Source organism: Aedes aegypti, chromosome 3 (genome assembly GCF_002204515.2).
Source record: "Aedes aegypti strain LVP_AGWG chromosome 3, AaegL5.0 Primary Assembly, whole genome shotgun sequence".
Lineage (NCBI taxonomy): Eukaryota > Metazoa > Arthropoda > Insecta > Diptera > Culicidae > Aedes > Aedes aegypti.
Genome location: NC_035109.1, coordinates 45672347 through 45699552, shown reverse-complemented (window position 1 = coordinate 45699552; position 27206 = coordinate 45672347). Strand labels below are relative to the sequence as shown.

The 27206-nt window shown below is 37.9% G+C and overlaps 1 protein-coding gene and 1 long non-coding RNA gene across 2 annotated transcripts; one reads left to right on the top strand and one right to left on the bottom strand.

Moving 5' to 3' along the window:
• LOC5575637 (protein-S-isoprenylcysteine O-methyltransferase) lies at window positions 1–27206 on the bottom strand. The gene is made up of 5 exons (XM_021850651.1): window positions 26958–27206; window positions 26450–26893; window positions 10512–10773; window positions 767–876; window positions 1–699 (listed from the first exon to the last, which is right to left on the bottom strand). The coding sequence occupies exons 2-5, from the start codon at window positions 26645–26647 to the stop codon at window positions 409–411; spliced, it is 861 nt and encodes a 286-aa protein (XP_021706343.1). The 5' UTR covers window positions 26648–26893; window positions 26958–27206; the 3' UTR covers window positions 1–408.
• On the top strand, window positions 26029–26612 carry LOC110678084. The gene is made up of 2 exons (XR_002501445.1): window positions 26029–26397; window positions 26477–26612. It is a non-coding gene; the product is annotated as an uncharacterized LOC110678084 (long non-coding RNA).

Below are 27206 nucleotides of genomic sequence, written 5' to 3'. Positions count from 1 at the left end.
TTCGTATGAAGAGAGCCTTCGCGGCTTCCCGGACTCTTATTGTAATGACTACATTTGTTTTAAACGTCAACTGTGCTTCCTCCATGGTCTTCATAGTACAAAAATTAATGAGTATAAAACACAAAAACCTACTATCCATTCGCACTCTCGCATTCCACCTCAAACCACCGTCGATTCTTCGTACACATTGTCGTAGCTACCGGAATAACGTCGATTTCGTCCATGGTAAAAACTCCCGGTCATGTTCCGGCGATCATCCTCGTCCTCGCTGCTGTCCTTCAGCGTGATCCTCGTGCTGTCGTGTCTCCCCTTCCGCCTGGCCCACTGATCAGTCTCTTCCGACGACGACACGTTACCATCGTCGTTCCCACCACCCTCCCTCTTCTCCGGACGATCGCCCTCCAAACATCACAGTTCCACCTTGAAGCCCCGGATGAACGGCAGTCCCGTTGGCACCCGCTGCTGGTACTTGTAGTACTCCTCGCCGAAGAAGTTCAGCAGCGTGATCTCCTCCATGAAGATCCGATCGTGGAAGAACTTCCAGCTGGCGATGGTGTAGATGATGAAGCACACGGGATTCGCGAGGACGACCTGCGTGCCGATGGACCACCAGAACCACCCGACGTACGACGGGTGCCTCATCAGGCTGTACACCCCGTGGGTGACCAGCTCGTGGCCCTGGTGGTGTTCGAATTGAACCTGGATAATGGAAATGTACAAAATTTGATTTCCGTTTTACACACTTGTAGTATTGAAGGGGTCTTACGATGTGACTGAAGTTTTTGCTAGCTGTTATCATGGCTAGCTTCCGTAAGGCTTCACCCGTGAAACACAGCACCAATCCCAACAGCCAAAGAAGTTGGTATGTTTTCATGTCTGTAAAGGAGAAAAAGCAAAGTGTAATTTTTTGGATTCGAATGTTAACCAAAACAAGACAGCATAAAACAGATGATATTTAGGGACAGCTCTACACATACAGAAATACACATGAGCAAACAGGTCCGCCCAAAGCTAAGGAATTTCGGAATCGATTTGGTGTTTTCCAGCAGAGACAACCAACTTAACGTTCAACGCTCCGTCATCGTAATCATCGTCATCATCGAAACTTCAAGAGCAGTTTTTCTGTTCAAAACTAAACATTATTCGATGAAAATGTGTTCAACGTGTTTCGGTTAGAGAAAAGAATACAGTGAACACGTTTTCCTGTAAATTTTCTTGATTTTGAAAGAAAAAACTGCTTTTGAAAATTCCGGAATCAATGACGGATCCTGCCCCCTTAAAACTTCGTTATAACTAAGGCTCTACCAAGGATCCCGTGTTTACAAAATCAGCTGTTCCCACTGCAGCAAGATCTACGTTGGTCAAACAAAGCGGTCTCTCGAGGATTGATTCAAGGAACATAGGAAATCGGAAAAGCTCAGAAGACGATAGACAAGGGGATGACATACGATTTCAAATCTAGGGTGGCAGAACATGTTTTTTCAGAAGGTGATACAATTACGACAACCGATATCATAATTTTGCGAAATGTTTCTTCTCCTTGGAAATTTGATGTGGAGGAGAAGCAGACGATCCCGAAGCTCATGAGCGTGAATCGACTACTTCAATATTTGAGAAAATTGAGTTTGTAGAACCTATTTTGTGTTGAAAATAACATTTCAATCTCACTGCATTGCAATACAGTGAAGAAAGAAATGTAGATAATAACAATTTGCCATTCATCAAATCACGTATGGTCATCCGACATGTGGAACGAAGCTTAGGAAATTGTATCCAATAAAGTTGTATATCCTATAGCGTGCAATATTGCATGAAAAGCTTTCAAGGGGAACTTGGAGCTTTGCATTATTTAGGCAGCCATTAGATGAAAAATAGACAGTATAAATGTGTGCAATAGGATATAGAGAAAAATGCGAACGTGAAACAAGAAATACGCATGTAAATAGTATAGTGTATCGATAGAGTAGAATACCTACTGATAGTGACCTGACGAGATTATGTTCAATAAAATTATCCTTAAACCGTGAAGTAAATCAAAGTATTTTATTTGATTTAATTATTCACAACAAATGGTTATATGCCCAGTGGTTAACTGTGGATAAACTGACCATATATTAAATCAGTGGTTAACTGATAGTCGGAATCAAGTTGACGGACGAGCTGTTGGACGATTGCTAGACGAGACGACTACTGGGCTAGACGATCTTGAAGAGAAGCGATGAACACAAGTAGCAGCAGTAGTCGGAGCAACGGTGGCTACGAGAGGGAAACTCTCGAGCGTACCATGCCGATGACCGGAGTTCTCATCGGAAAAGACCGCGCCAATGTCTTCGATGGAACAGAAGCCAACTTCGGAGCGTGGAAATGGCGGGTGCAGAATCGGCTAGCGAAGCTGAAACTGCTCTACACATTGATGAGAACCCCTGTAGAGGAGACGTATTATGAACCCGTTGCCGGTGCCCCTCCTGATCAAGAGAAGGCGAGGAAGGATAAGCTGCAGAAGCGGCTAGATGATGACGTCGAGGCACTGGACGAAATCGTCATGCTGATTAATAATGACGTGTTGAACAAATTGATCGGCCTGAACTACGCAAGGAGGCAATGGACATTCTAGTCAAAACTTACGAGTAGACGGGCACTGCGGCGATGGTTAACATGCGGGACCGGCTGAACACGATCAAATATCGCCATCGAGATTCTCTGCGCAAAATCTTCGATGAATATGACCTGATTGTGCGGGTATTAGAGCGGATACAGTCCGGCATTGCCCAGGAGGAGAAGGTACACGCCCTTTTGTCCGCTATCCCCGAACGTTATAAGCACTTGAAGGGAGCGTTGCTGGTTCTATCGAATCATGAACTGTGCCTGAAGTCAACGACCGAAATAAAGAGGATGTTCTTGGATGCCGAAGCTGGAAAAAGTGGAGCGCAAAAACGTTGCTCTCAAGTCGAAGAAATTGACGACGCGATGCTTTGGGTGTAATGAAGTGGGCCACTTCAAAAACAAGTGTCCTCTAATGAAGAAGTTCGTGGCAAAAGAGAGCGAGAAGAATAACAAGCGTTCATATGCTATGATGATGAAGACTAATAGGAAGAAGATGAATGACAAGCGCGTACGTTTCGTCGTGGCTTCCGGAGCGAGTGACCATATGATCAACAAGGAAGATCTTCTGGAAGACGTTGAGGAACTGCCGAAACCGTTGACGATATCAACTGCCAAATCTGGCCTTCGGGCTACGAAGGCGGGTAAGTTGAGGCTGAAGTCAGTGATTGGTTTGAACAAAATAAAAAAAAAATTGAATTGTATGATGTTTTTTTCGTTCCTGGTCTTGAAGAAAATCTTCTTTCAGTTAGAAAGGCAAGTCTTCATGGGAAAAGGGTTACTTTTAACAACAAAGAGGTCATCTTTGAGCATGGAACCGAAGTTATTGGTAAAGGTGAATTCGCTGAAGGATTGTTCTACCTTGATTGGATTTGGGATGGAAATTCTGAAGCAGAAGAGGCGCGTGGGTCAGCCTATGTTGTAAAACAGGCGAGATTTGATACTTGGCATAGAAGGCTCGGCCATATAAGCGATACAGGTTTGGAACAACTGATAAAGAAGGGGATGGTTGAGGATATCAATCTAGCTTCTAAAGATGAAGATCAGTCTGGTGTATGTGATGGTGGATTTGGCTGGAAAGCAAGCTGCTTTCAAATTTCAGGATATGAAGTTGCCAAGATCGAAACGACCGCTGGAATTAATACACACAGACATATGTGGGAGCATGGAACAGGAAACCTACGATGGATATCGCTATTTTGTGACTTTTATCGACGACTATACGCATTTTGTAGTAGTCTATCTGTTAAAGCACAAATCTAAAGTATTTGAGAAATTTAAAGAGTTCGAAGCCATGGTATCGGCATATTTTGAAGCAAGGATCTCAATGCTTAGATGCGACAATGGAGAAGAATACACATCTAACGAATTCCAAAGATATTGCAAACAAGCCGGGATTCAGATGATGTATACAGTTCCATACACTCCACAACAAAATGGAGTTAGTGAACGAATGAATAGATCATTGATGGAGAAGGTAAGAGCTATGCTTTATGAAAGCGATATACCTAAAGATATGTGGGGAGAAGCTTTATATGCTGCCACATATCTAATCAACAGATCAACAGATCTCCAACAAGAGGGTTAGAATCTAACAAAACTCCTTATGAAATGTGGTTTAACAAGCGACCATGTTTGAAGCATTTAAAAATCTTTGGATGCAAAGCTTTCAAGCAGATTCCAAAGGAAAAACGTCAGAAACTGGATTCCAAAACTAAATCGTTGATTTTTGTGGGATACGCAAATAACGGTTTTAGATTATGGAACGAAGAAACACGTTCCATTGAAATTGGAAGAAACGTCGTGTTTGTCGAAACTAGCATACCTTTTCATTACAATAGATCGATTGAGACCGAGCCTGGGGAACAGGATTTAATTCTAGGTGCACGATCTAGAAAAGGAGAGAACCATGATGCCTTTGATGAAGATCCAAGACAAGATAGTGAATAAGAGGAATCGTCATCCGATAGAGTGCAACTAGAAGATGATACTCTAATCCAAGAAGGCCAAAACTCATTGGAAGAATCAGTTAGCGAGAATGATTATCAGAGTACATGTGAAACTGAAGCTGATGAAGGTGACAATGACTCAGACGACGACCAAGAATTGAGACGCAGCAAGAGGGACAGGAAACCACCTCATTGGTACTCGGATTACACGGCAGAGAAGGCTATAATTCATAATCATGAAATCCCGCAAAACATTAAGGATCTAAAGGAACTAGCAGATTGGGAAGAATGGCGATAAGCACTTAAAGAAGAATTACATAGTAATGAAACTTGGACAGTGGTTAACTGTGTGCTAAAAGGAGTAAAACCAATATACTCTAAATGGATTTTCTCATTGAAAGAGGATGGGCGATACAAAGCACGATTAGTTGCTAAAGGATGTTTACAACGACTAGGATTCGACTATTGTGAAACATTTGCACCTGTTGCCAAGCTTGAAAGTGTGCGATTGGCACTAGCACTTGCAAATGAAAACAAGTTACACGTACACCAAATGGATGTCAAAACAGCATTTTTGAATGGGCATTTGGAAGAGGAAATCTTCATGAAACTGCCGCCTAACGAAAATGGGGAGATTCAAATTGTTCGTTTAAATAAAAACTTGTATGGTTTGAAGCAAGCGTGTAGATCTTGGAACAGATGTTTCAGTGATGCTATGGAAGAACTAGGATTTATTCCTTTAAAGAACGATTTACATATCGAAAACCACAGGAATAATTCTCATTCTCTACGTAGATGGTATTCTATTAATTGCCGAAAATATGGATAAAATGTCCTGAATTAAGGAAAAACTTGGAAGGTTATTCCAAATGAAAGATCTTTCCGAAGTAAAGTATTTTCTGGGAATGGAAATATATCGCGACATTGAAAATCAAATAATCAAAATTTCTCAAGAACAATATGTCGAGAAACTTCTCCAAAGATTCGGAATGGTTGAGTGTAAACCAGTGGGGACACCTCTGGACAATAACACCAAATGGTCAAAATCCGAAGGAAAATTAACTGATCAACCCTACAGAGAGTTAGTAGGATGCCTTCAATATCTCTCTTTAACATCGAGACCAGATATTTGTGCTGCAGTGAACACGTTGACGGATATAGTTAACTAAAGCGGGATAAATTCCCTTTCAGCTGGTTCTAAATGCTTAGAAATCTTCGTGAACAATGTCATGTTTACTTCATGTTGTTCCTACCTCAGTGAAAAACAGCACGGCTTCTACCCAAAGCGTTCAGTTGAAAGTAATCTATGCGATTTCACGTCGACATGCATTTGTGCTATGGACAACGGTGTGCAAGTTGACGCTGTATACACAGTAGAGTGGTTCAAAAAATCATTTTGCTCCACACCACTCATTCGATTCTAGATCAAATTCTGAGTGTCTTCCCAAAATTTGAGCTCATTCGGATGAAAACTGAGACTGCACAAGCTCTTTAAAGTTTATATGGGAATTACTATGGGAAAAGCAAGCAATTCATTCAATCGGTCATAGTGTTTGCCCATGTGCTCTTGAGGATTAGTGCTACGTTGATCTGTGAGATACATTCATCAGCTACAACTTTGCCGAAGACCGTTTTCAAATCGGACGCCTCAGTAATTAGTTATTGATTTATATCCAGTCACAAATTCTTCAACAGTGCTCATTTCACTTCTGAACAGGCAACATTGCTGCATCTGGCGCGAAAGATAGTACGCACAAATCATGGCTACTATGTTTTACTGCATATATCCAGTGATGCCTGCAGAATTGCCCAATTATTATAGCCAAAGTATTACAACTCATACAAAAATCAATAACTAATTACTGGGGCGTCCGATTTAAAAATGGTCTTCGGCAAAGTTGTAGCTGATGAATGTATCTCACAGTATCAACGTAGCACTAATCCTCAAAAGCACATGGGCAAACACTATGACCGATTGAATGAATTGCTTGCTTTTCCCATAGTAATTCCCATATAAACTTTAAAGAGCTTGTGCAGTCTCAGTTTTCATCCGAATGAGCTCAAATTTTGGGGGACACTCAGAAATTGATCTAGAATCGAATAAGCGGTGTGGAGCAAAAACGATTTTTTGAACCACTCTAATACACAGACATCAAGGCTGCTTTTGACACCGTTAACCACGATATCCTTCTGGCAAAGCTACTTCGGCTTGGTGTATCAGCAAGAGTGTGTCAATGGCTCAAATCGTATCTCAGCTATAGAAATCTTTGCCTGAAAATTGGACCAGTTGTATCAAATCCTTTTCATCCAGCATGCGGTGTACCACAGGGGAGTAATTTAGGACCCCTATTATTTTCGTTATTTTTCAACGATGTGAAACCTGAAGCTATTTTTAGTAGTAAGAACTAAAGCTGACTGCAGAGAACTTCAAGACCTTTTGTATACCTTCGCACGTTGGTGTTGCCTAAACTTTCCCATAATAAGCGTTCCTAAATGTTGCGTCATCTCGTTCCGTCGAAGCAAATCTCCAATTCTGTACGATTACAGTATAAATGGACAGAAACTGGAACGCGTTGATAAAGTCAAGGATCTTGGGGTGTTGTTAGACTGCCAATTGACGTTTATATTGCATTATTCCGCCATCGTGGATAAAGCAAACCGACAGTTGGGATTTGTCTTCAAAATGGCTAAAGATTTTGACGATCCTCTTTGCTTGCGCGCTTTATATGGCTCTCTTGTTAGATCTATCTTGGAATTTGCATCTACTGTGTGGTCGCCATATGAAGCCGTGTGGATTGCAAGAATAGAAGCTGTTCAAAGAAAATTCGTGAGGCGTGCTTTGATAAATCTACCATGGCGACATCCTGAAATGCTACCACCTTATGAGGATCGTTGTGCCTTGCTGGGAATTGAACCGTTACGTGTACGTCGCAGAATCGATAGAGCTGTATATGGAGCGAAAATAATTCGTAGCGAAGTAGATTGTGTAGCTTTGTTGGAGCGTATTCGACTCTATGCCCCTGAGCGTGTTTTACGGTCCAGACAAGTTATTCAGGTTGAATCCAGGAATACTAATTACGGAGCAAATGATCCGGTTAATTCTATTAGTAGATGTTTTGTAGAAGGTTACGAGCTGTTTGATTTTAACTCTTCTGTAGAGTCATTCAGACAGCGATTGTACAGATCTCGTTTATTTAATTAATTATTTTAAGATTTCTTCATTAAGACCCCGATGTCAGATGGAAATAACAACAATAAAGAACAGCACATACTTGATGCTAAAATTGCTGTGGAACAAGAAAGTTTTCATTGAAGCCTTATTGGATGAGACCGATCAGCCAATAATAGAGAATACCTTGTGGGACTTCATCGAACAGTATTTGGTGGCTTTGAAACCAGTGGCAGAAGCTACAGTTCAGCTTCAGGGCTCACAGATTACCTTTGGCAAAAATAAAGATGATTTGTCCGTTACTCTTTCTACGAAAATGAATGAACGCCGTAAGCAATTGATAAACAAAGAAGCGTTTCTAGATGCTACTCATGAATCCTAGAATAAATGTCCGAAATAGCCCTTTATGTCACTGGATTGGCCCCAGTTCTGACAAAGCATCGTACACAGTTGCACGACGAAACACTTCGGAACATTCTTTTGATTAGAATAAATAGCGATCTTTTACAAAGAGTAGATTGTGTGAAAGCATAAGGCAAATTCTATGTCAATTTTCACTTTCATGGATGCTGAGTGCACGCCCTAAAGCCCTAGCAAGCGCGTTTGTTTTACGCGTCGAATGTTTTTGTTTTTCGCGGTTTTTGTTTTTGCTGGGCAGTGCGCTTCCCAATCAAGCTTTTTGTGCGTCACTGGAATAATTTTTCTCGGTTTTCGTATTCACTGTCAGAAGTTTCAAACACAGAATTCGGTGAGTTTGTTCTAATATGAACCAATACCCAAATATTTTTTATATGGGCCAGAACGTCTATCAAGCGTATACTATGGCCTTTTCTATCCCAATAACATTTCGCAATATCGTGTAACACCTATGAGAGGTCGTAGAGTTCTCTGCGTCTTTCTTAAGTTCTTAAGTAGGTGTTCAATTAATCATTCCTTCTCATTCCCCACCATTTGCAAGGACGTGGCCAGGACAGCTCTCAACTGTTGGAGGATGCGTCAATCTTGTCTAAAAGTCAAGGGTTAGTCCCAAATCTCAGTGGATACCTCGCCGTCGAAGCGCGCTGTTTTCCAACCTCGGGCTTGGGTCGAGTTACATCGCACAGCCTTCCGCCCGCCTGGTATTATACTACTGCAAATCGATTGATGATCGCTATGAGTATAACCGTCATCAACGCGCCAGTTCATGGTACCTAAAAAGTTATGACTACAAAATGTCACGTCGATAATCGATTCTGCACCGTTTCTGCGGAAGGTACTCGCTGTACCCACATTTGCCAGCTCTACATTTAATGCGGCCAAGGATTCTAACAAAAGTTGGCCTCTTTGATTGGTGCAGCGGCTACCCCACTCCACGGCCCATGTATTAAAGTCACCAGCTACTGGCTGCCGATTAGCAAGTTCAGCTATCATCTTGTGGAAAAATTCATCAATCGACCACCTTGGGGGCGCGTAACAAGTGCAATAGAACACGCCGTTGATTTTTGCTATCGCAAAACCGTCATTTGAGCTAGAGACTACTTCTTGGTTTGAGTATCGTCCTGTCGTCCCTAGAGCTGCTAACTGTTGAGACCTATCCGCCACCCAGTTCAGGTACTGGCACCATTGTTTTCAAGTTTTGTTGAAGAGCGAAAGAGAGAGAATTTCGACGTGAAATGCCTTATTATAATATTATTATCTTCATTAACGAGATGTGCAAGCTACTCCATTAAACTCAGATCAAATAAATACTAGCTACCAAAAGTTCAGATAAAAGGACTTGTTCTTGTTTAATCAGCGCATTTTTAAGTAATAAACCTAACTTAAGTTCACATAAAGTTTATTCAACTTGCTTGAATAGAATCATATTTACCATAAAGTAGGGAAAAAGTTCAACTCGAACTTGTTATGAACTTTCTGATAATATTGCGGCGCTTATATTAAATCCACATCCAGCGGCGGCGGTAATGCGCAGAAGATATGCGCGCAATTCAAACGCAACGTCAAAATTCAAGTAGGCTTTGATTTTTTCGTCCTTCAAAGACACAAATGTTTCAAATTTGCTAAATCTGAAACATTTGGTGATTTTCATTATTACTGCGACGGTATATCGACATTTTCAGATAATCGCATTACGTGGATTTATCTTGCAGAGCACAATAGTTAGATAATAAGAGAGCTTCGTCGAAGCTGACATTTCTGTCAAAGTGTGAATCAATCAAGCAGCGAGAGCTGGCAAAACGTGAGTCAAACGAACATGCGTCACGTTTGTTTTGAACTTTTCTTGAGGGGTAATGTAATCCGCTTGAAATTATTTCGATAAAAGTTGTTTTGCATAGAGCATAAAATATAATATATTTTCCTTTTTGAATTTTTGTCAATGCAATATTTAATTGTTTATATTTTTCTGCTGTTTATTAGTTTGGAAATGTAGCTCAAAGATCTATAACACAACAAGATACACTTTTAAGCAATCCGGATGTCATGTCCGTGTTACAATATTATTCTCGACGCTGTGCAACATCAGCACTGCTGGTCTGTAGCCATATCTTCCTATTTTACTTCTACTTATCTCTCATCAGCTTTATCACTAGTTGATACGTACTACTTTATCAAGAATCAAGTTCAGTTAGTATTCCATATTACATTGGAACACTCAAAGTCTACTAGAATTGAACTTTTGTGTTCACTACTTAAGGAAATTCCGAACTTTTGGTTGCTTGGGGAATGCCTGGATATTACAATAATCTTGCTGTATTACATTTTTAGAGCGTAGTATGAAATTGACCTTGTCTACAATTTCAGTGAATACTCACCAGGGAAGAAATACACCTCGACGAAATACTCCACCCAGCTGGCAGTCGCCGCCAGGGCATAGTGCAACGAATGATTCAAAATAAATGAATCCGACGAAAGGGTTTTCGGATTGCAGAACGCTATGCCCAGGTATTCCGAGTAATGGAATACAGACATTAGCGTGACATACACTCCGAACGATTTGTACTCCTCCGTACAGTTCTGGAAGATAATGCATCCCAGTGAAAATACCGCTCCTAAAAACGTGGCTCGTACCGCAATCTAAAAAGAAATATGAGAACGAAAGTATTTTCAATGTACAGTAACGTTTATTCTATTTGATATCATTTGAACTTGAATATGTATTGAATTGTCAGTTTAAAACAAAAATCAAATTTAATACTATACCATTTGATTCCACTAGAGTTTGTACCCTTTGACAGCTACGCGTATTTCGACCTCAACTGTAAGGTCATCTTCAGTGTCGTGTAGTGGACTCGACAAGAAAGCCTTGTTTAAGTCCAAAATAGGCTTACCAGATGGTATCCTTTGGGAGGACATGTCCTCCTTTTTTATCGTATGTCCTCCCGTCCTCCTTTGGGCTGAGAATGTCCTCCTTTTTTCAAGTAATGTCATATGGAATTTCATATCCACTATTTCGTTACAATATCTTGGATGCGGATGAAAAAGATCTTACTTCAACTAATATGTAAAGTTCAGTGAATTTACTACATGTTTGTAATATTTAAAAAAAAAACTTTCGAATCGAAAATGGAACAATATTATAAGTTTCCTTTGTAGATAATATTTGATTTCATTAATTTTGCAGAAAGGTCAAGAAATTGTTCAAATATTAGTCATTTCTTGCCAACTTTTTTTTCTGAAACAGTACGAGTCTATTTAAAGTTTTAAGAATGCCTAATTAATAATCCGTTCGTACAAGAAACCACAAATTAATATTTTCTGAACTGCTAAGAGCAAGAGCAACACCTTTTTTCCTAATGTAAAATACGAAAATAGCAAAGCGTCTCAAATTGATCTTATTTTAAGTTTCGCGTTGAAAAAAGTATAAAATAATTATTAATGAGCATACCAAGTCCAGTTGTTTCCATTGTCTTTTACTTTATTCTCAAACTAAACATTCAAAAGAATTTAAAATTAAGAAAATGAGTGAATGTTCACTAGCTGGATTCTATCCATTTTCATATCCGTTATAATTGTTCTTCATAAAATTTAGCTTGAAGTTGAGTTTGAAGTTCATAATGAGAAGCCCATTTTTCACTTTATGATACATAAACGGAATTTCCGTAGACCTTTAACAAAAGTTGTAGATAAAAGGGTTCGGACAAAATCTCACTAGACTCTCTCAAAATCCTGGGCAGTAATTTCACACAATTCTTGGATGATTTCAAGCAAAACCCTGGGTACAGTCATTTAAAATATTATAGATGCCAAAAAAAATTGGGCACGGTTCTCACAAAACCATTGACGAGAATTTTATGGAAAACAGGATTTTCAGTAGTGTTGGGCAGGATTCTTACAGAATCTATAGCAGTATTCTCGATAAAACAAACACTGAATCATCACAAAATCATGGACAGGATAGTCACAAAGTTCTAAATGGGGTTTTAATAGAATTCTGAGCAGGAAAACACTAGACATCGATTTCAAAGATTCCTGGACAACATTACAAAACAAATCTTAAGCAGGATTCTTACATGATGATTTTCAAAATTTTCACAAGTTTCTTATAAAATCTCGGACCGATTTCTCAAAATAAAGCCAGGACATAACTCTTTTAGAAGTTTGAACAGGACTTTCAGGGACAGAATGGATTCTGAAAAAATTCTGAGCCGTTTTCTTATAAAAACTTGGACTCCATTCTCATAAAACTCAGAATGGTCATAAATACTCGGAAAAGGTGCTAAATAGCAAGTATCTTTTTTTATTAAAAAAAAAAACAATATATCTTTTAATGACTGACTTTTGTTCAGCTTTATGTAAACAGATTTGCTTAAAAAAAAATCATTTGTCACCAAATTTTGATGTTGAGATTTGGCCCGCGGTTCAAAAAGGTTGGGCGCAATTAAACTTATTTTTGTTTTATTAGAACAATATATTCTTGTATGGTAAAATCTGAAATGTCCTCCTTTTTCAAACCCAGTAATGCAAAATGTCCTCATTCCAGAAATATCCATCTGGTAAGCCTATATACAGTTGATATTGTTGAAATAAAAAGCACAGAATGTCAAGCAAAATGGTAAGGAAATAACCTAATTCAAGTCCAGTGAAATCCCTTATAAACAAAACTACTAATTTTCCAGGAATCGGGGAAGATTGCAATTCTTCCCAATTGCCGGTCCGTCGATTCGTTATATGCATCCAGATCTCACCTCATCCAGTGTGAAGAATGAACATCACAGAGACTAGAGCTGCCACCAGTTCGAGGGAGGTCATTCCGAAGTTCAGCTATTTCACAATGGTATTTCACAATTCCCTGCATATATTTTATCAGTCAAGTTGGTGGAAATATAACTGCTAGCTGCCGGTTCAAACAACATCCATTTATTGATTGTAGAATTTTTTGAATGTATATTTATTTAATTAATAAAAATACAGTTTCGCCCATTAATGGCTCAACGTAAAGAGATGCAATTTAAAATTTGACGTTTATAGTTTCATTAATTACCAATATTCAGCAGGCCGACAATAGTCTCAAAATGTATAAAACCTATGCATTTTCGAGTGGCTGCCAAACCTACGTTTTATATTTGAAATAACTAAAAAATAGTCATTGCTAAACTAAAATGCATAAAGTTGACTCTATCTTTTCGCATTTTAGATATTTTATGCATCAAAGGATCTTATAGAATTACCATCAGTACACCAGATTCCGCTCATTGAAGGGAAGTTATGTGCTCAAATGCTTATTATAAAATAACTATTATGTCGATTAATACTTCTTTTATGTCACAATGTAACTCCAATTATAGGTAATCAGCGGCAAAATAATAAGAATTTGAAACATTTTCATGAAAATTTATTTAATTGTATGTTTTACTGCATCTTAGTGTTCCTATTTCCGCTCACGGTAAACAGATGTCGTGACAAACTTACTAAAAAATGCATAATTTCGAATTTCGTTATATAGCCTGATATTTTTTATGGTCAAACCATAGCTACTTGCAGTAAAGAAGACCGTATACTAAAATCACCATTTCTTTAAAATTTTAGTAATACTTTTGCATGAGCGCACACTTAAATCAGAATGCCGAGATCAGCTGTGCAAATCTCGGTTAAAGTTCGTTTGCTGATATCTCAGCAAAAGTGACGGCTTCATTTGAGAGTTGTTAATATTGCTAGAATACATCCTTGCCATTCAACAGCTCAAGAACAACAAAGCCGCTGGCAAGGATGGTATCGCAGCCGAACTCATCCAGATAAGCCCGGACAGGTTGATCGCTTGTCCGCATCAGCTGATAGTCAGAATCTGAGAAACGAAACAGCTACCGGAGGAGTGGAAGCAAGGCGTTATGTGTCCTGTAGAAGTCAATAAAACACTTGTTACTTCTTGGAGCTCTGGATCTAAAGTGACATTTATTATAACATATATCTTACGTGCCTCCTATGATTGATACATGTTTCTCGGCCTACTACACCCCTCCTTAACTTTATTTAATTTTAATTTATTTTAATAACATTCAATATAAAAGTGCTTAACAGTCAATTTCATTAATATTATAATCTTTCAAATACTCAGGCATTCGTCGTTCTCGTCTTGGTTTCTTAGTTATTCTGCTGGTATCATCCCGGCCATCTTCTTCACGATGCTTAGGATCACTAGAAGCTTTGTTTTGATTCGGATCGAACAGATCTTCAGTAGCAGCTGCTTCAGAGTTCTGAAAAGGGCTGCTTGATGTAATTCGTTTAGCATGGTTAACATGTCTGTCACTTTCTGCTCCGGTTTTGAGATCCTTAACCGTAAGCCTCGTCCCGTTTCGTCTTAAAACTATGTTAGGCTGTGGATTGAAATTAGTAGTAAGTTTGTTTTTCTTCATTTGGTTTTTCAGTAGCACAGTATCGCCGACGTCAATTTCCGAGTATTTAGCTTTCCTTTTGAAATCGCCATATTGTTTTCCTTTATCCTTTTTAATTTGGTCAAAACTGGTTACCACATCTTTCTCATCTTCTTGCGTATTCAGCGCTTCAGGTAATTTGTCCTTCAACGTTCTACCAAACATTAGGACCGCTGGTGATTTTCCAGTAATGGAGTGGGGAGTGTTTCGGTAAGCCAAAAGAAAACTGTATAGATCATTTTTCCAATCTCTTCCCATAGCTACACTAATCCGTATAGTTTTCAGTAAGGTCCTGTTCTGTCGTTCTACTAGACCATTCTGAAATGGTGCATAAGGAATTGAATGGTTTATTCGAATATCATTTGATACGCAATAATCCTTAAACTCTTCTGACTGAAATGGTGGACCATTATCGCACACAATTTCTTCTGGGAATCCGTATCTTGAAAAGATAGTGCGTAATCTGAATATCGTCAGATTTGCCGTTGTAGAAGTCATGATTTCAATCTCCGGAAACCTTGAATGGTAGTCTACTGCAACCAAAAGATGAATGCCATTCAATACTTCCATAAAATCTATGGCAATTTTCCTCCATGGTTTGGATGGCATTTCAATACGAGTCATAGGTTCCACCGATGGTTGCGAAACAAGCAAACATCCATGACATTCCTTAACAAAACTATCCACCATCGTATCGATACGCACCCACCAAACTTTCTCTCTCAATCGCCGCTTCATTGCATCAATACCAAGATGTGGTTCATGGGCCAATTGTAGAATTTTCTTCTGAAGGCTTCTGGGTATGACAATTTTCTGATTCTTCAATATTATCTGCCCGTCTGTTGATAGATCATTTGCAACTAATCTGTATCTAGCTAATGTCTTCGGCCAGCGTTTGTGTGGGTAAGGCAACCATTTAATTAATTCCAGTAAGTCTAAATCTTTTTTAGTGGCTTCGATTATTTCAATAACTGGAATCGCTACAGGAGAAACGTCAGACGAGATCAACCTTACAATTCTCTCACTTTCCTCATCGTAGCTACTTGGACATAAGGTCTGATTTTGACACATTCTAGATAATGGATCTGCAATGTTGGATTTTCCAGGTCTATAAATGACTTTGTAGTCATAAGACATCAATCTTAACTTCCATCTGTCAATCCTAGCACAAGGTTTCGATCGGTCTCCGAATATCGTTACAAGTGGTTTGTGGTCTGTTATGAGCCAGAAAAACTTCCCATATAGGTAAAAATGGAACTTCTCTGGTGCCCATACTAAAGCTAAAGCTTCACGTTCCGTTTGGGCGTATCGTTTTTCTACATCTGACAGTGTTTTTGAAGCGTAACTAATTATGTTGTATTCTCCCGATCTTGTTTTCTGAAACAGAACTGCACCTAAACCAACTGGGCTGGCATCAGCAACTACAAATGTTTCTAACTCAGGATCGAAATAAGCCAAGGTCTCTTCTTTTAGTAAACTATTTTTCAGTAGTTCAAACGCTTTTTGGTGTGCTGCCGTCCAATTGAATATTGTGTTTTTCTTCGTAAGAGATACTAGCGGATTGGCAATAGTTGACAAATTTGGAATGTGACGGCTTACGAATGTTACTAAACCCAGAAAGCTTCGAACTTCTTCGGCAGACTGCGGTTCCCGAAATTCTCTGATAGCTTGTAACTTCTCTTGTGAAATGCGAACACCATTCGATGTTAAGTTAAATCCGAGAAAATCAGTTTGAGAGACACATTCTACTGTTTTGGAATCATTTAACATTATGTTCCTTTCGGTTAGTCGACGTTTTACAATATCAGTTCGAATCTGTAAAATCAAATTATCAAAATCTAATATTTAAACATAATATTCTAAAGTTTAGAATACCTTCAATGTTGCTATATCGGGAGCATGGATCAAGATATCATCAATAAACACAATTACCCATGGGAATTCTCCCAATATTGTCTCCATACACTTTTGAAAAAGTTCAGGTGCCGCTGATAAACCGAAAACCAATCGCTTATATCTCATAAGACCCAAAGGAGAGATAAATGTGGTGATGTAACGGCAATCTTCACGCAACATGAGTTGGTGGAATGCTTGCTTAATGTCGAATTTTGAAAATACCTTGCTTCCCCGCAGTTGGCAAGCCATTTGCTCCAATGTTGGAAGAGGATGAATCTCTCTTATTATAGCTTTATTAGCTTCTCGAAGATCTATTATGATTCTCACTTCAGTCGCACTTTTCCGTTTTACAATCATTGGAGATACCCATTCTGACGCATCTCGAACACGCTCTATAATGTCCTGTTTTTCTAGTTCTTTAAGCTTCAAAAGAGTTAATTCTTCTAAAGGAATAGGGATCCGACGATAAGATTGTTGAACAGGAGGAATACTTTTATCGATTTTGATCGATGCGCACATATCTAAATTTTTAATATTTATTTCAATAATTATCCATTGGTAATATAAATTTGAAGCACAATTTTTACTCACCTTTAATTGCAGGCAACGTATCATCAGACAACGATCTGAGGAATTTTACCACACCAAGCTTTTCGGCAGTGTTTCCCGATAGTAAGGAACATTTGCCATCTTGGATAACGTAAAGCGTAGTGAAGCAGGACTGATCTTCGATTGTGATTTTCACATCAACTTCACCGAGTACAACTAGGGCTTTGTTTGAACCATACGCATGAAAAATCTTATCACTTCCTTTGCGAATACCGAAAGCTTCAAACCCAACTTGCTTCAAATGTTTCCAATCCATTTCACTTAGTACATCTTCGTCAGCACCTGTATCTATGATGAACCTGATATTGACACCTCCTACTGTTGCTTGAACTGACCGTTTGCCTTCCAGATGAAAAATTTCTCGGATCTCTACAGGCTTGGTCACATCATCAACTTCGCGAATGAATTTCGGTTTTCTATCGAATCGAGACTTTCCGTTCGTCCTCCCAGTTTCTTGCTTCATCGATCTCTTGAATCTTGATTGTTGACTTTCGAATTTACGGAAACGATCACAACACCGGGCAAAGTGTCCTTTAGACTTACATTTGTTGCAACGTGATGAACGGGCTGGACATCCTGGATCTCTAGAGAAATGATTACCAAGGCACCTAAAGCAAGTCCGACTAGGTTTATCTGCATTTTTGTCGATGCTCTGCATGGTGTTCAAATCACCAATCTCGATTGACTTGCCACGAAACTCTTGAACCTATTATTATTATTTTTTTTTTTAATTGGTGAAATTACATATATATTACATGGGACACATTAAAATAATTTTCAAGTAGTTTAACATTACCTGTGCTCTTACTGACTCATGTGTTCGACCAATTTTCAGCATATCATCAAGACAAACATCAGCCTCGAGATATTTTGCTCTCAGTTTATCGTCATTTTGTGTAGCTACAACTATCTGGTCCATCAACATTTGATCGAGCTGGTCATCAAAATTGCAAAGGGCGGCCTGTGACCTCAACCGAATGACGAATTGATCTAGCTTCTCATCTGGATTGAACATCATCTGTCTGAATTTGAATCGCTCATACCGCAAAGACATACGAGGCGCATAATAATTGTCTAAAACCTCCATCGCGATGCGGTAAGGATTGTCCATAACATTGCTGACCACAGATGGCACATTTTGAGCAATTTTCCGTACATCCGGACCTCCAAAACACATAAGAGCCTTGTACATTTCCTCATGATCCGTTACGTTTTTCAACGCAAGATACGCGCAAAACTGATCTTTCCACAGATCCCAGCGTGAGCTTGTAGGACCCACATCATTCTCAACAAACGGGGTAATTGTAAAATTGAACTGTGGAATAATATGATTCCAATTATAATTTATAAAATTATATTCCAAATAATCTTCTATTTGACAGTTATTTATTTTCTTCGTGAATTGGATCAACTTTTCATTTGCATTCATTACACTCAACCGTTGCATAGCAACGGTCCAAAGCGACATCAACAACAGCGTTGATTTTTTTTTCAGACGGTCTTGATACAATTCACTACGTCTTCACTAATTTATTGGACTGGAACCTTCGTTCCCTGCAATCTTTTCAATTCGGAGACAGGCTGGAAATTGATTTCCCTTTGTCTACCTGGACAGACTGGATTACCTTTAATCCCTATGTGTCAGGATTTTTCCAGAACAGACTAGAATTTTCCGAATTCTCTTTGTTTCTGGTCACTACTCAGACAGACTAGAACATTCTTTCTCTATGTCTGAGATTTTTCCTGGCCAGACTGGAATGTCTTCCCTTTGGCTCAGGTCAAAATTTGAAACAATTCACTCAATAAAAACTGTCAAATATTTTCTCCACTTGAAATTAACATAAAGTATAATTACCGTAGCCATTTTCTGTTCCGCTCAACGATGATTGTATGGTACGATGAAATAATTCCCACTCTCGAGCCTCGCGATTCTCACTTTTCCACTTCTGCGGCTGGAATTTTCTGTCGGCGGCCAAACGTCCTTCACTTTCGTCGCCAATGTAGAAGTCAATAAAACACTTGTTACTTCTTGGAGCTCTGGATCTAAAGTGACATTTATTATAACATATATCTTACGTGCCTCCTATGATTGATACATGTTTCTCGGCCTACTACACATCCGTGCGAAAAAATTTGGGTTTTGACACAAAAAAAATTGTTTACACTAGTTAGCGGAAATAGGAGCATGAGCGGATACTGGTGCACTGATGGTACCTTCTCAAAGATATCAACATAATTTCAAAAGATCAAATCAAACACCGAATTTTTAACATTTTTACAATCCCAGAATTATGAGAACAAGTCTAGAATGTCTAACGGAATTCAAAAAATTTCTTTGCGAATTCAGGACTTCCAAAGGAAATCCAATTATCTTGGATATTACAAGTCTCACGTAAAAGTTCAGTATTACTTTATAAATACCTGAATTCCCACAGACATCCCACAACATAATTACCGTAATGCCAAAATTTACGCGCAAATTCAATATTCCTACGGTAATCTTACCGGAATCTCAAAATTCTTCTTGAAATCTTAGATTTTTTACAAGTACCGTTGATGGGGGTGACAATGGGTCTAGGGGGTGAGATTGGGTCAAAACGGATAAATATGATTTATGAAATATTTCAGCTAATAACAATGATATTACTAAAATTAATAATTTATATACTAGGGAACATATTATTACACGTAATTCATCACAATATACATTTTAGAAAAAATAGTTTTTGTCTACTATATCAATAAACTTATATGTTGGAACTAAATAAAATTTACAACATTAAATTTCTCCTGTGCAAAGCATCACGCATTTACTGTATCCTCTATCGTTTAATTAGAAGGAGGTTGAAAGTCTTTTCTTTACACTTCACACTTTTTTTCCGGAATCTATTAGATTTTTCCACAAAAATTTCATTTTTTTCGGTACGGTGTCTAAAACATCAAAAAATGGGGGTGAGATTGGGTCAAGCAAGAACGTTAGTGAATCAAATTGCAAGTACACTTTTTTGACATTTAACGGTGCCGGGTGTTCTCTTTTTTCATTAATGTGTGTTTATTCTTTCTAAATACAGCATCTCTGAAACATCAAACAAGTCTAAGACTCAAGTCTTGAGTATTCCGTGCATTGAATAACAATGCAACGCATTTTGACAACTTCTCAAACCAGCAACTGTGTTTCGTGCGCAGCAACATCGTACAATTTTATCAAATGGATTTATTTTTGAAATTTAATTATTTATCAGTGTTTTTATATTATAGAAACATCTCACGGAAGTACAAATGAGTTGGATCGCTGAAATATTGGGATTATGACGTCAAAATCTGCCTAAAATGTATTGGTCGTAAAATTTCGCACCAAAATTTAACTCTGCGATTTAACTATTTGCAAAGGTTTAAAATAATCACTGTTTCAGTACACCTTTGGGGAAACTGAATAGGCTGTACGGCAATTGAAATGAGGTTTTGAAGACAATTTGAGGGAAAGAACAAGAAAATTTATGTAAACTTGACGATAAATGTTGGGTTCACATATTTTTTCTCATAGCTCTTCAATTTGTTGGTATAATCGTTCTTTTAAGTGGGTTTAGCATACATGTGAAACATCTTAGATATCTTTTCGTCTTGTTTGCATCGTATTTCATCAATACTTTTCAGTTGTCAATGGTTTTGCAATCATATTCTCAAAAACAAGATATTTCAATCAGTGCCGTAGCGTGCGGTTGGCCAGGTTGGCACCCGCCAAGGGCGCCAGGCTCCAGGGGGCGCCAAAATCATGTCGCCCCTGGGAAATATTTTGGAGATACATATTTAGTAAACGTGTTCCTGAAGCCAGTATCTAGAAAAATATTCATAGACATAAACAAATAGCAATACAAAAACTATGGAGAATGAATTTCACGTAATTCTTCCTATATAATTTATTAGCTCTATTGATAAATACGGTAGATTGAAAGCAGTCTTCAAAGATCATCATTGCTGCACAGATATTTTGAAAAGCATGCTTTGAAAATATCAATGCTTCGCGTAGGATTCGCGCCTTTTCAATTCAATTGCTCCTGTGCTCACTTGATCAAAAATAATGCTTCATTGATTCAAATCATTTCACCGCAAACTGCATACTCTAGATCTCGGATTGCCAGCCTCGGTAAGCATAAAAGCAACCCCTTTCAAAAATGAGGTTTTCAGCGAGCTTTCAATTGAAACTACTTGAAACCTATCTCAAACCTATCTAAAGGGCAATGTAAACAGTATAGTAAATAAATAAAAGTGTTGTAGTATAATGTACTTACCATGGGTATAAACTTATAATTTATATGAGTAATATCATTCGTTTAAAGATTAGCTCTTTCTAGGGAAAAAAAACAGTTTGATGTAAAAGGTCAGTTATATTTTCGCTAGTTGAGGTCATTTATGTCGTCAGTATTCTGCTAGTACTGTAGTATTAGCTTATCATCACATAACTCAGAAACATATTTCCTATTGGCAAAAGACAATTTATAGTGGGAATTCGCTCGCTCGGGGTCCACTACATGGAATGACTCGATGGTTGGATGTTCGCTGGTTGGAAAAAAAATCCAACTTAAAAGCACTCGAATGTCAAGAAGAGATGTCAAACTGATTTGACGTCTGAGTACCGGCGCATTGAAGTATCCCCATATAGAACAAACGTGTATGTACGCACATATTTCGTGAGGATTTGCGCTCCAGATGCGTTAGTCTGGAACATTTTAACCAGCTGTTAGTCGCTCCAAATAACGGGTCGGATTTGTTTGATGGAAGGCAGTCGTGTTCCAACCAATGAATCCCCGCTGTATATGTTTAAAAACATTGCAGATCAGACGGTCAATAATTTTAATTGCTTTGGTTTGGCACCCAGTCTTATGGAATCAGAAGAAATACATTGCGCCGATTCATCAACTGGATAGGTACTGACAAGCACTTTTTGACCTTACATTCTTGGTTGCTAAGCCTACACAGTACCAAAAAATAATGTGATTTACGTCTTTTGGGATGCACATAAAAGAAGCGAGCCGAATGACGTGAATTTGTGTTCAATTTCAAATACGTTAGTGTCTGATTCGTGAAATGTCGATCACAGTACCGTCATATTCGTGTCCTTTAACATGTAAAATTACATTTTTTGTTCAATACGTCTTCAAGGACACGTTTTTGTGTCGTTCCATCACTTACATCAAGTGTCATTCAGTCATAACCAGAATTACGTCCAGAGTAATTTTCATTATTTTTAAGAGTGTACAACAATGTTTGTTATTCTCCTGCAGCCTAGTGCGCTAAGTCGAAGGAGCCAAATGATTCAAATAAATGATGCAGTATTTTCACCGAAATGATTGGAGCAAATCAAAGCCTTGTTGGATTGGAAAATAAGGATCGTGCATTCTCTTACTCCTTGTTTTATACATCAAAGCAACGAAATGCAAAGGCAATTTTGAAGACTGATTGAAAGTATTTCTGGAATGATTTTACCCAAATATTTAGGAAGCATCTCAGAAGGTGTTAAATGATTAATCGGTACAAAATTCCTAAAATAAAAACATACTTAAAAAAAATCTTTAAATAACTTCGAAAAAAGTTCTCCATAGCAATAACAAATCCGCTTATGCACAGTTCCTACACAGTTCGAACGAAACGTGTAAATTTCTGAGACATATAAGGCACATAATTGGAGCGTGGAATATCATGGATATTTACATGATATGTCATGTAAACTTCAATTATATGTCATGTAATCCTGCAGGATCCTGAGTGATTACATCACATATAACACATTTTTACATGATTTTAGGCTTAAATTTACATGACGTCATGTTTACATCGCATAAATGAAATTTACATGACATGTAATCTTCATTATTTTTAACAGTGTACGATAAAAAATATAAGAATCCATAATCTTTTCTTTAGAGGTGAATGTTCACATGACGATTAAAACCTCTGTCCAAAAAAATTAAAAAAAAAATGTAGAACATCCACATAACGAATATGTTGATTCTACCAACTGGTAGTTGGAACAGTAGGATTTTACAGAACATAATACCCACAAACGATCTTAGAGAGACTTAGAATGGACACCCGTCTAGGATTCTGTTATGATATGGATTATTACATATCATAACAGAATCCTAGACGGGTTTCAGGCAGATTTTAAAGCCAGATTCTTTGGTATTAGTCAATGGTGCTTTCACAGAATCTCAGGACAGATTTGCATAGAATAATAACGAAAGTTTTGATTGAATCCCGAAAAGGATAATCGATGAATTGTATAGCATGGAAATTATAACATGAGTGAAAAATAATGGAGTAGAGTATTTGTTGCTACAACCGATATTTTTTTTCTAGAACTGACTGATAAACGTTTGAATCCGTACCGAACTTTTCGTAACATCCTCGTCTGTAGAGCCTTTTGACCACTGCTTCCATTATTTAAGAATATCAAGGTAATTTTTTTTTTCGTGACATTTATTTCATTACTTGACATCATTGCTATTTAATTTCCTGATTTTTAATGAAACTTCTGCAGGTTATCTTGGTAGAATTTTCTTAGAAACCTTCTTTTGACCTAAAAATAAATGTTCAGCTTAAATTAGTTATTTAAACTTTAAACTATTTTAAACAAATTCATTGCATTATTTTGAAAAAAATATATAAATAATTCACATATGATTCAAGGCAAAATTATTCGACAAATACTTGATTATTAAAGGAGTAGATCAAGAAATTCTTTGAAAATATTCTGCAATTGTCTCTCATTTTTTAGCTAAAAATATATCAAACAAAAATGACATTAAAGAGATTTACTGATAATTTATTTTGAAATATTGGATAAATTCAATAAAAACTTATGGAAAAATAAATGAACAAGCAATGTCAACAATAATCTTTTCATAAATATGCATATGTCCTGTCCAATTGCTATATGCCATATAGTTTATGGGATTTCATTGAAATTTTAATAGTAGCACATGCAAGATGTGACGCTAGGTTCTGGGCGGCAAATCTAGTAGTTTCTTAAAATCAGTCACTGGCTATAAAAACAGTAATTTTATGTGCATTTTTTTTCAAATCTTCAAGAGCATCTGGCAATTTAGACAATTCACTTTCAAAAGAGATTTGAAACATTTTGTAGGTCTTCTTGCACATGTCTTACCAAAGTAAGCTTTGAAAATGACTTGAGCTTTATTACGACACTTTTTGAGAATATTGATGGATGTTTTTTTTTACTGAATACGCCCTAGAATTTTATAAATCCTTGAAACATTTGAGAATTATACGTAAACCAACAAAAAAAAAACTTTGAATGAAGGGCGCTCAAATGACGGTTTGCCAAGGGCGCCATTAGGCCACGCTACGGCTCTGATTTCAATTACAGTGACCCAATGTCACCCCCTCTATGGGGTGAGATTGGGTCATTTTTCATTCACTTGTGGTGCCGCTGTGAATAAATATTTTTCTTTGATTTTTTGAACAGTTGTTAATGAACTATCAAAGTACATACACACCTAATTTGAAATTTTTTGGAGTTAAATTAAGATAGTTATTCAATAAATAAATCTTACATTTCCCTTTTTGACCCATTGTCACCCCCAACGACGGTATCTCAAAATATCTTTCAAAATGTTAAAGCTGACATTATTTTCCCATGACTTCTACTCAAATTTTAGTTATTCCATTCAATTTAACAATCTCAAAGTAGAGTAGCATCTGAAGCTAACTACCAGTAGCTTTGTAGTAAATGCAAGGGGTAGATCACTTCTGATGCATCTGTTAATTTTCAAACATTCAAATGCATTTAAATGCACATTAGAAAATTTGCAGTTCATGGCTTGCTCCAATACTCTTTTGCTATCCTTGTCAAAATGTCAAACTCATTCTGCAAAACGGTCAAGAAGATTTTCATCTCTTTAAAAACAATCCCTTCCATCGTTTTCTCTTTACCATCCATAGTAAGAAAAACTCTAAACATTTTTACAGCTGAGGAATTGTTTCGAAGATGCCTCTGCCCATTTGCTTGTTTCACTCCTCAGACTCATTGAAGTATCGAATATCGACATTTAGGTCTATAAGTTAGACAGTGTAGTGGCAGGGTATCCATAAGAGAATTTCAATAGGAGTTTTGTAGTCTTGAATACAAAATCTGTTATTTCAATGACTTGTATGCAAATCATACACCTACACTCTTATCCTTCCATTCAATCCAAATATTCCGAAAATTTAACGCTCCGATTTAGAAGTGGGCTAGAAAAACTGGAACAAGACGTGGAGGAGGAGAATATCAAGTCAAAAAGCTTATAATTCCTTAACTGTCCCCATGATCCCTAACCGACATTGATGGAAATAAAATAAGATGCTCGCAAAATAATTTCAAATTGGGTTGGTTTTGTTTTTCTTATCCTTTATTTGAGAATCTATGCGGATTTCCATTTGCGGCCGGTAAGTCAAAGACTAGGTTTCTCGGAAAGGAGGTTCCGATCACTTTTGATAAGCGTGGGACAAGATATTCCTGTCAATCATGTATCCTTTCCTCCATAAAAAATGCATAGACTGTTCTTGTCGAAAAATATATGAGATTCTTTAAGTAATCAGATACTTGTTGTATCGAAGTTCAGTATCGACCAGGCTTTTGATTTTAATATAGTTTTCTGTGTTAAAGTAGCTTGATTACCTGAAACGAATTAAGTATGTGATTAGTTAGAGAAAATATGAGAAAATCAGTGTAGAGCAAACCAAGTTCCAAACATTCACAACAAACAATAACGTGTTGCTATAGCACGATACTATGATATTTGGGCCAAGGCTAAGTTGATGTGAATGTCGAAAAAATGCATTTGATGCAAATTGATGTACATTTGATGTGCACTGAAGAAGTGATCCACCCCTTGAGTAAATGCTACTTTTATTCATACCAAAGCGTTGTTTGTAGTATGTTCGAAAGTAAAATGACACTAACATGTTCCACTCGTGTTCCGCATATAGCATTTACTACCGAGAATGTAGTAAACTCAACTTTACTACATTTTATTCATACCACCCATTGAGTCGTAACAAAGACAGAATCAAATGCTCAGAACAGAGATGAGGCGCCCCAAAAATAACTACCACCCAGCTGTCGCTGTTTTCCACTTCAAATCCTTCAACGAGTGAAAGTAATTTATCTGACGAGATGTAAACAAAGACGCATTCAAATCTCGTGCACACAAAAAGGGTATAAGCATCGTAAACATTCGCGGACTTGGCACTTTTGATGAAGTCATCAGACTTTCCCTCCTTATTGCCTTCACCCTTCCGCAACCCTGAACACCACGCGACAGTAAGTATTTATTTTGAGTCATTCAAATCTGCCGCAAATATCGTCTCTTTACCTGATAATCTTTTGTGTTAAATTTCAGCCGGATGACCACATTCAGCACCAGATAGTACACTCCGAGAAATCCGGCTTTGATCCAGAACCCGACCTCCACAGCAAACACACCCAGCTCGAAGAAAATCCACTGCAGGGCAAGGCTGAACACGGCACTGACGAAGCAGTAAAGGCTCAGTTTGCCTTCGTAGCACAGCATCCTGCTGCCAAATGATACACTTTGATCCTAACAATTTAACAATCAGTTCACCTAGCACCGGAAAAGAACACAATTTTTCAATCGAGAACCGAGATTAGAACACCGCCGCCTTCTCCATCGATCGGCACCAAAACATTCCTCGCTTCGACTTCGCCGCACGCTTTGCCCTTCTGTTTTGATTACGTTGACGACTCTCCGCAGTGCAGCTGGCTTATCGATCTCTCTATCGAAGAGTAAACATTACTCCTAAAAACAGAAATTTTACTGCAAATCACATCAAAACACGTCGGATTAACACTAAAAGTCTAACCAATCACGTTTTGAGCACAAATGAATAACTTTTGTGCTCTTTTGGTGCAATTTTTGCGCTAAATACTGCCAGCTGTGCTTGCAGAATCTTAGATGCTTTTGCAAGATTCAACACTCGGCGATTCAGAGCCAAAACTGTTTTTGTTTCTGTATTTCCCACACTGAGGTTTCACACAGCGCATGACAGCCGAATGTAATTCGGATTTGTTTTCATCGCCTCGTTCGCTACAGTGACGGCGTTGCATAGTTC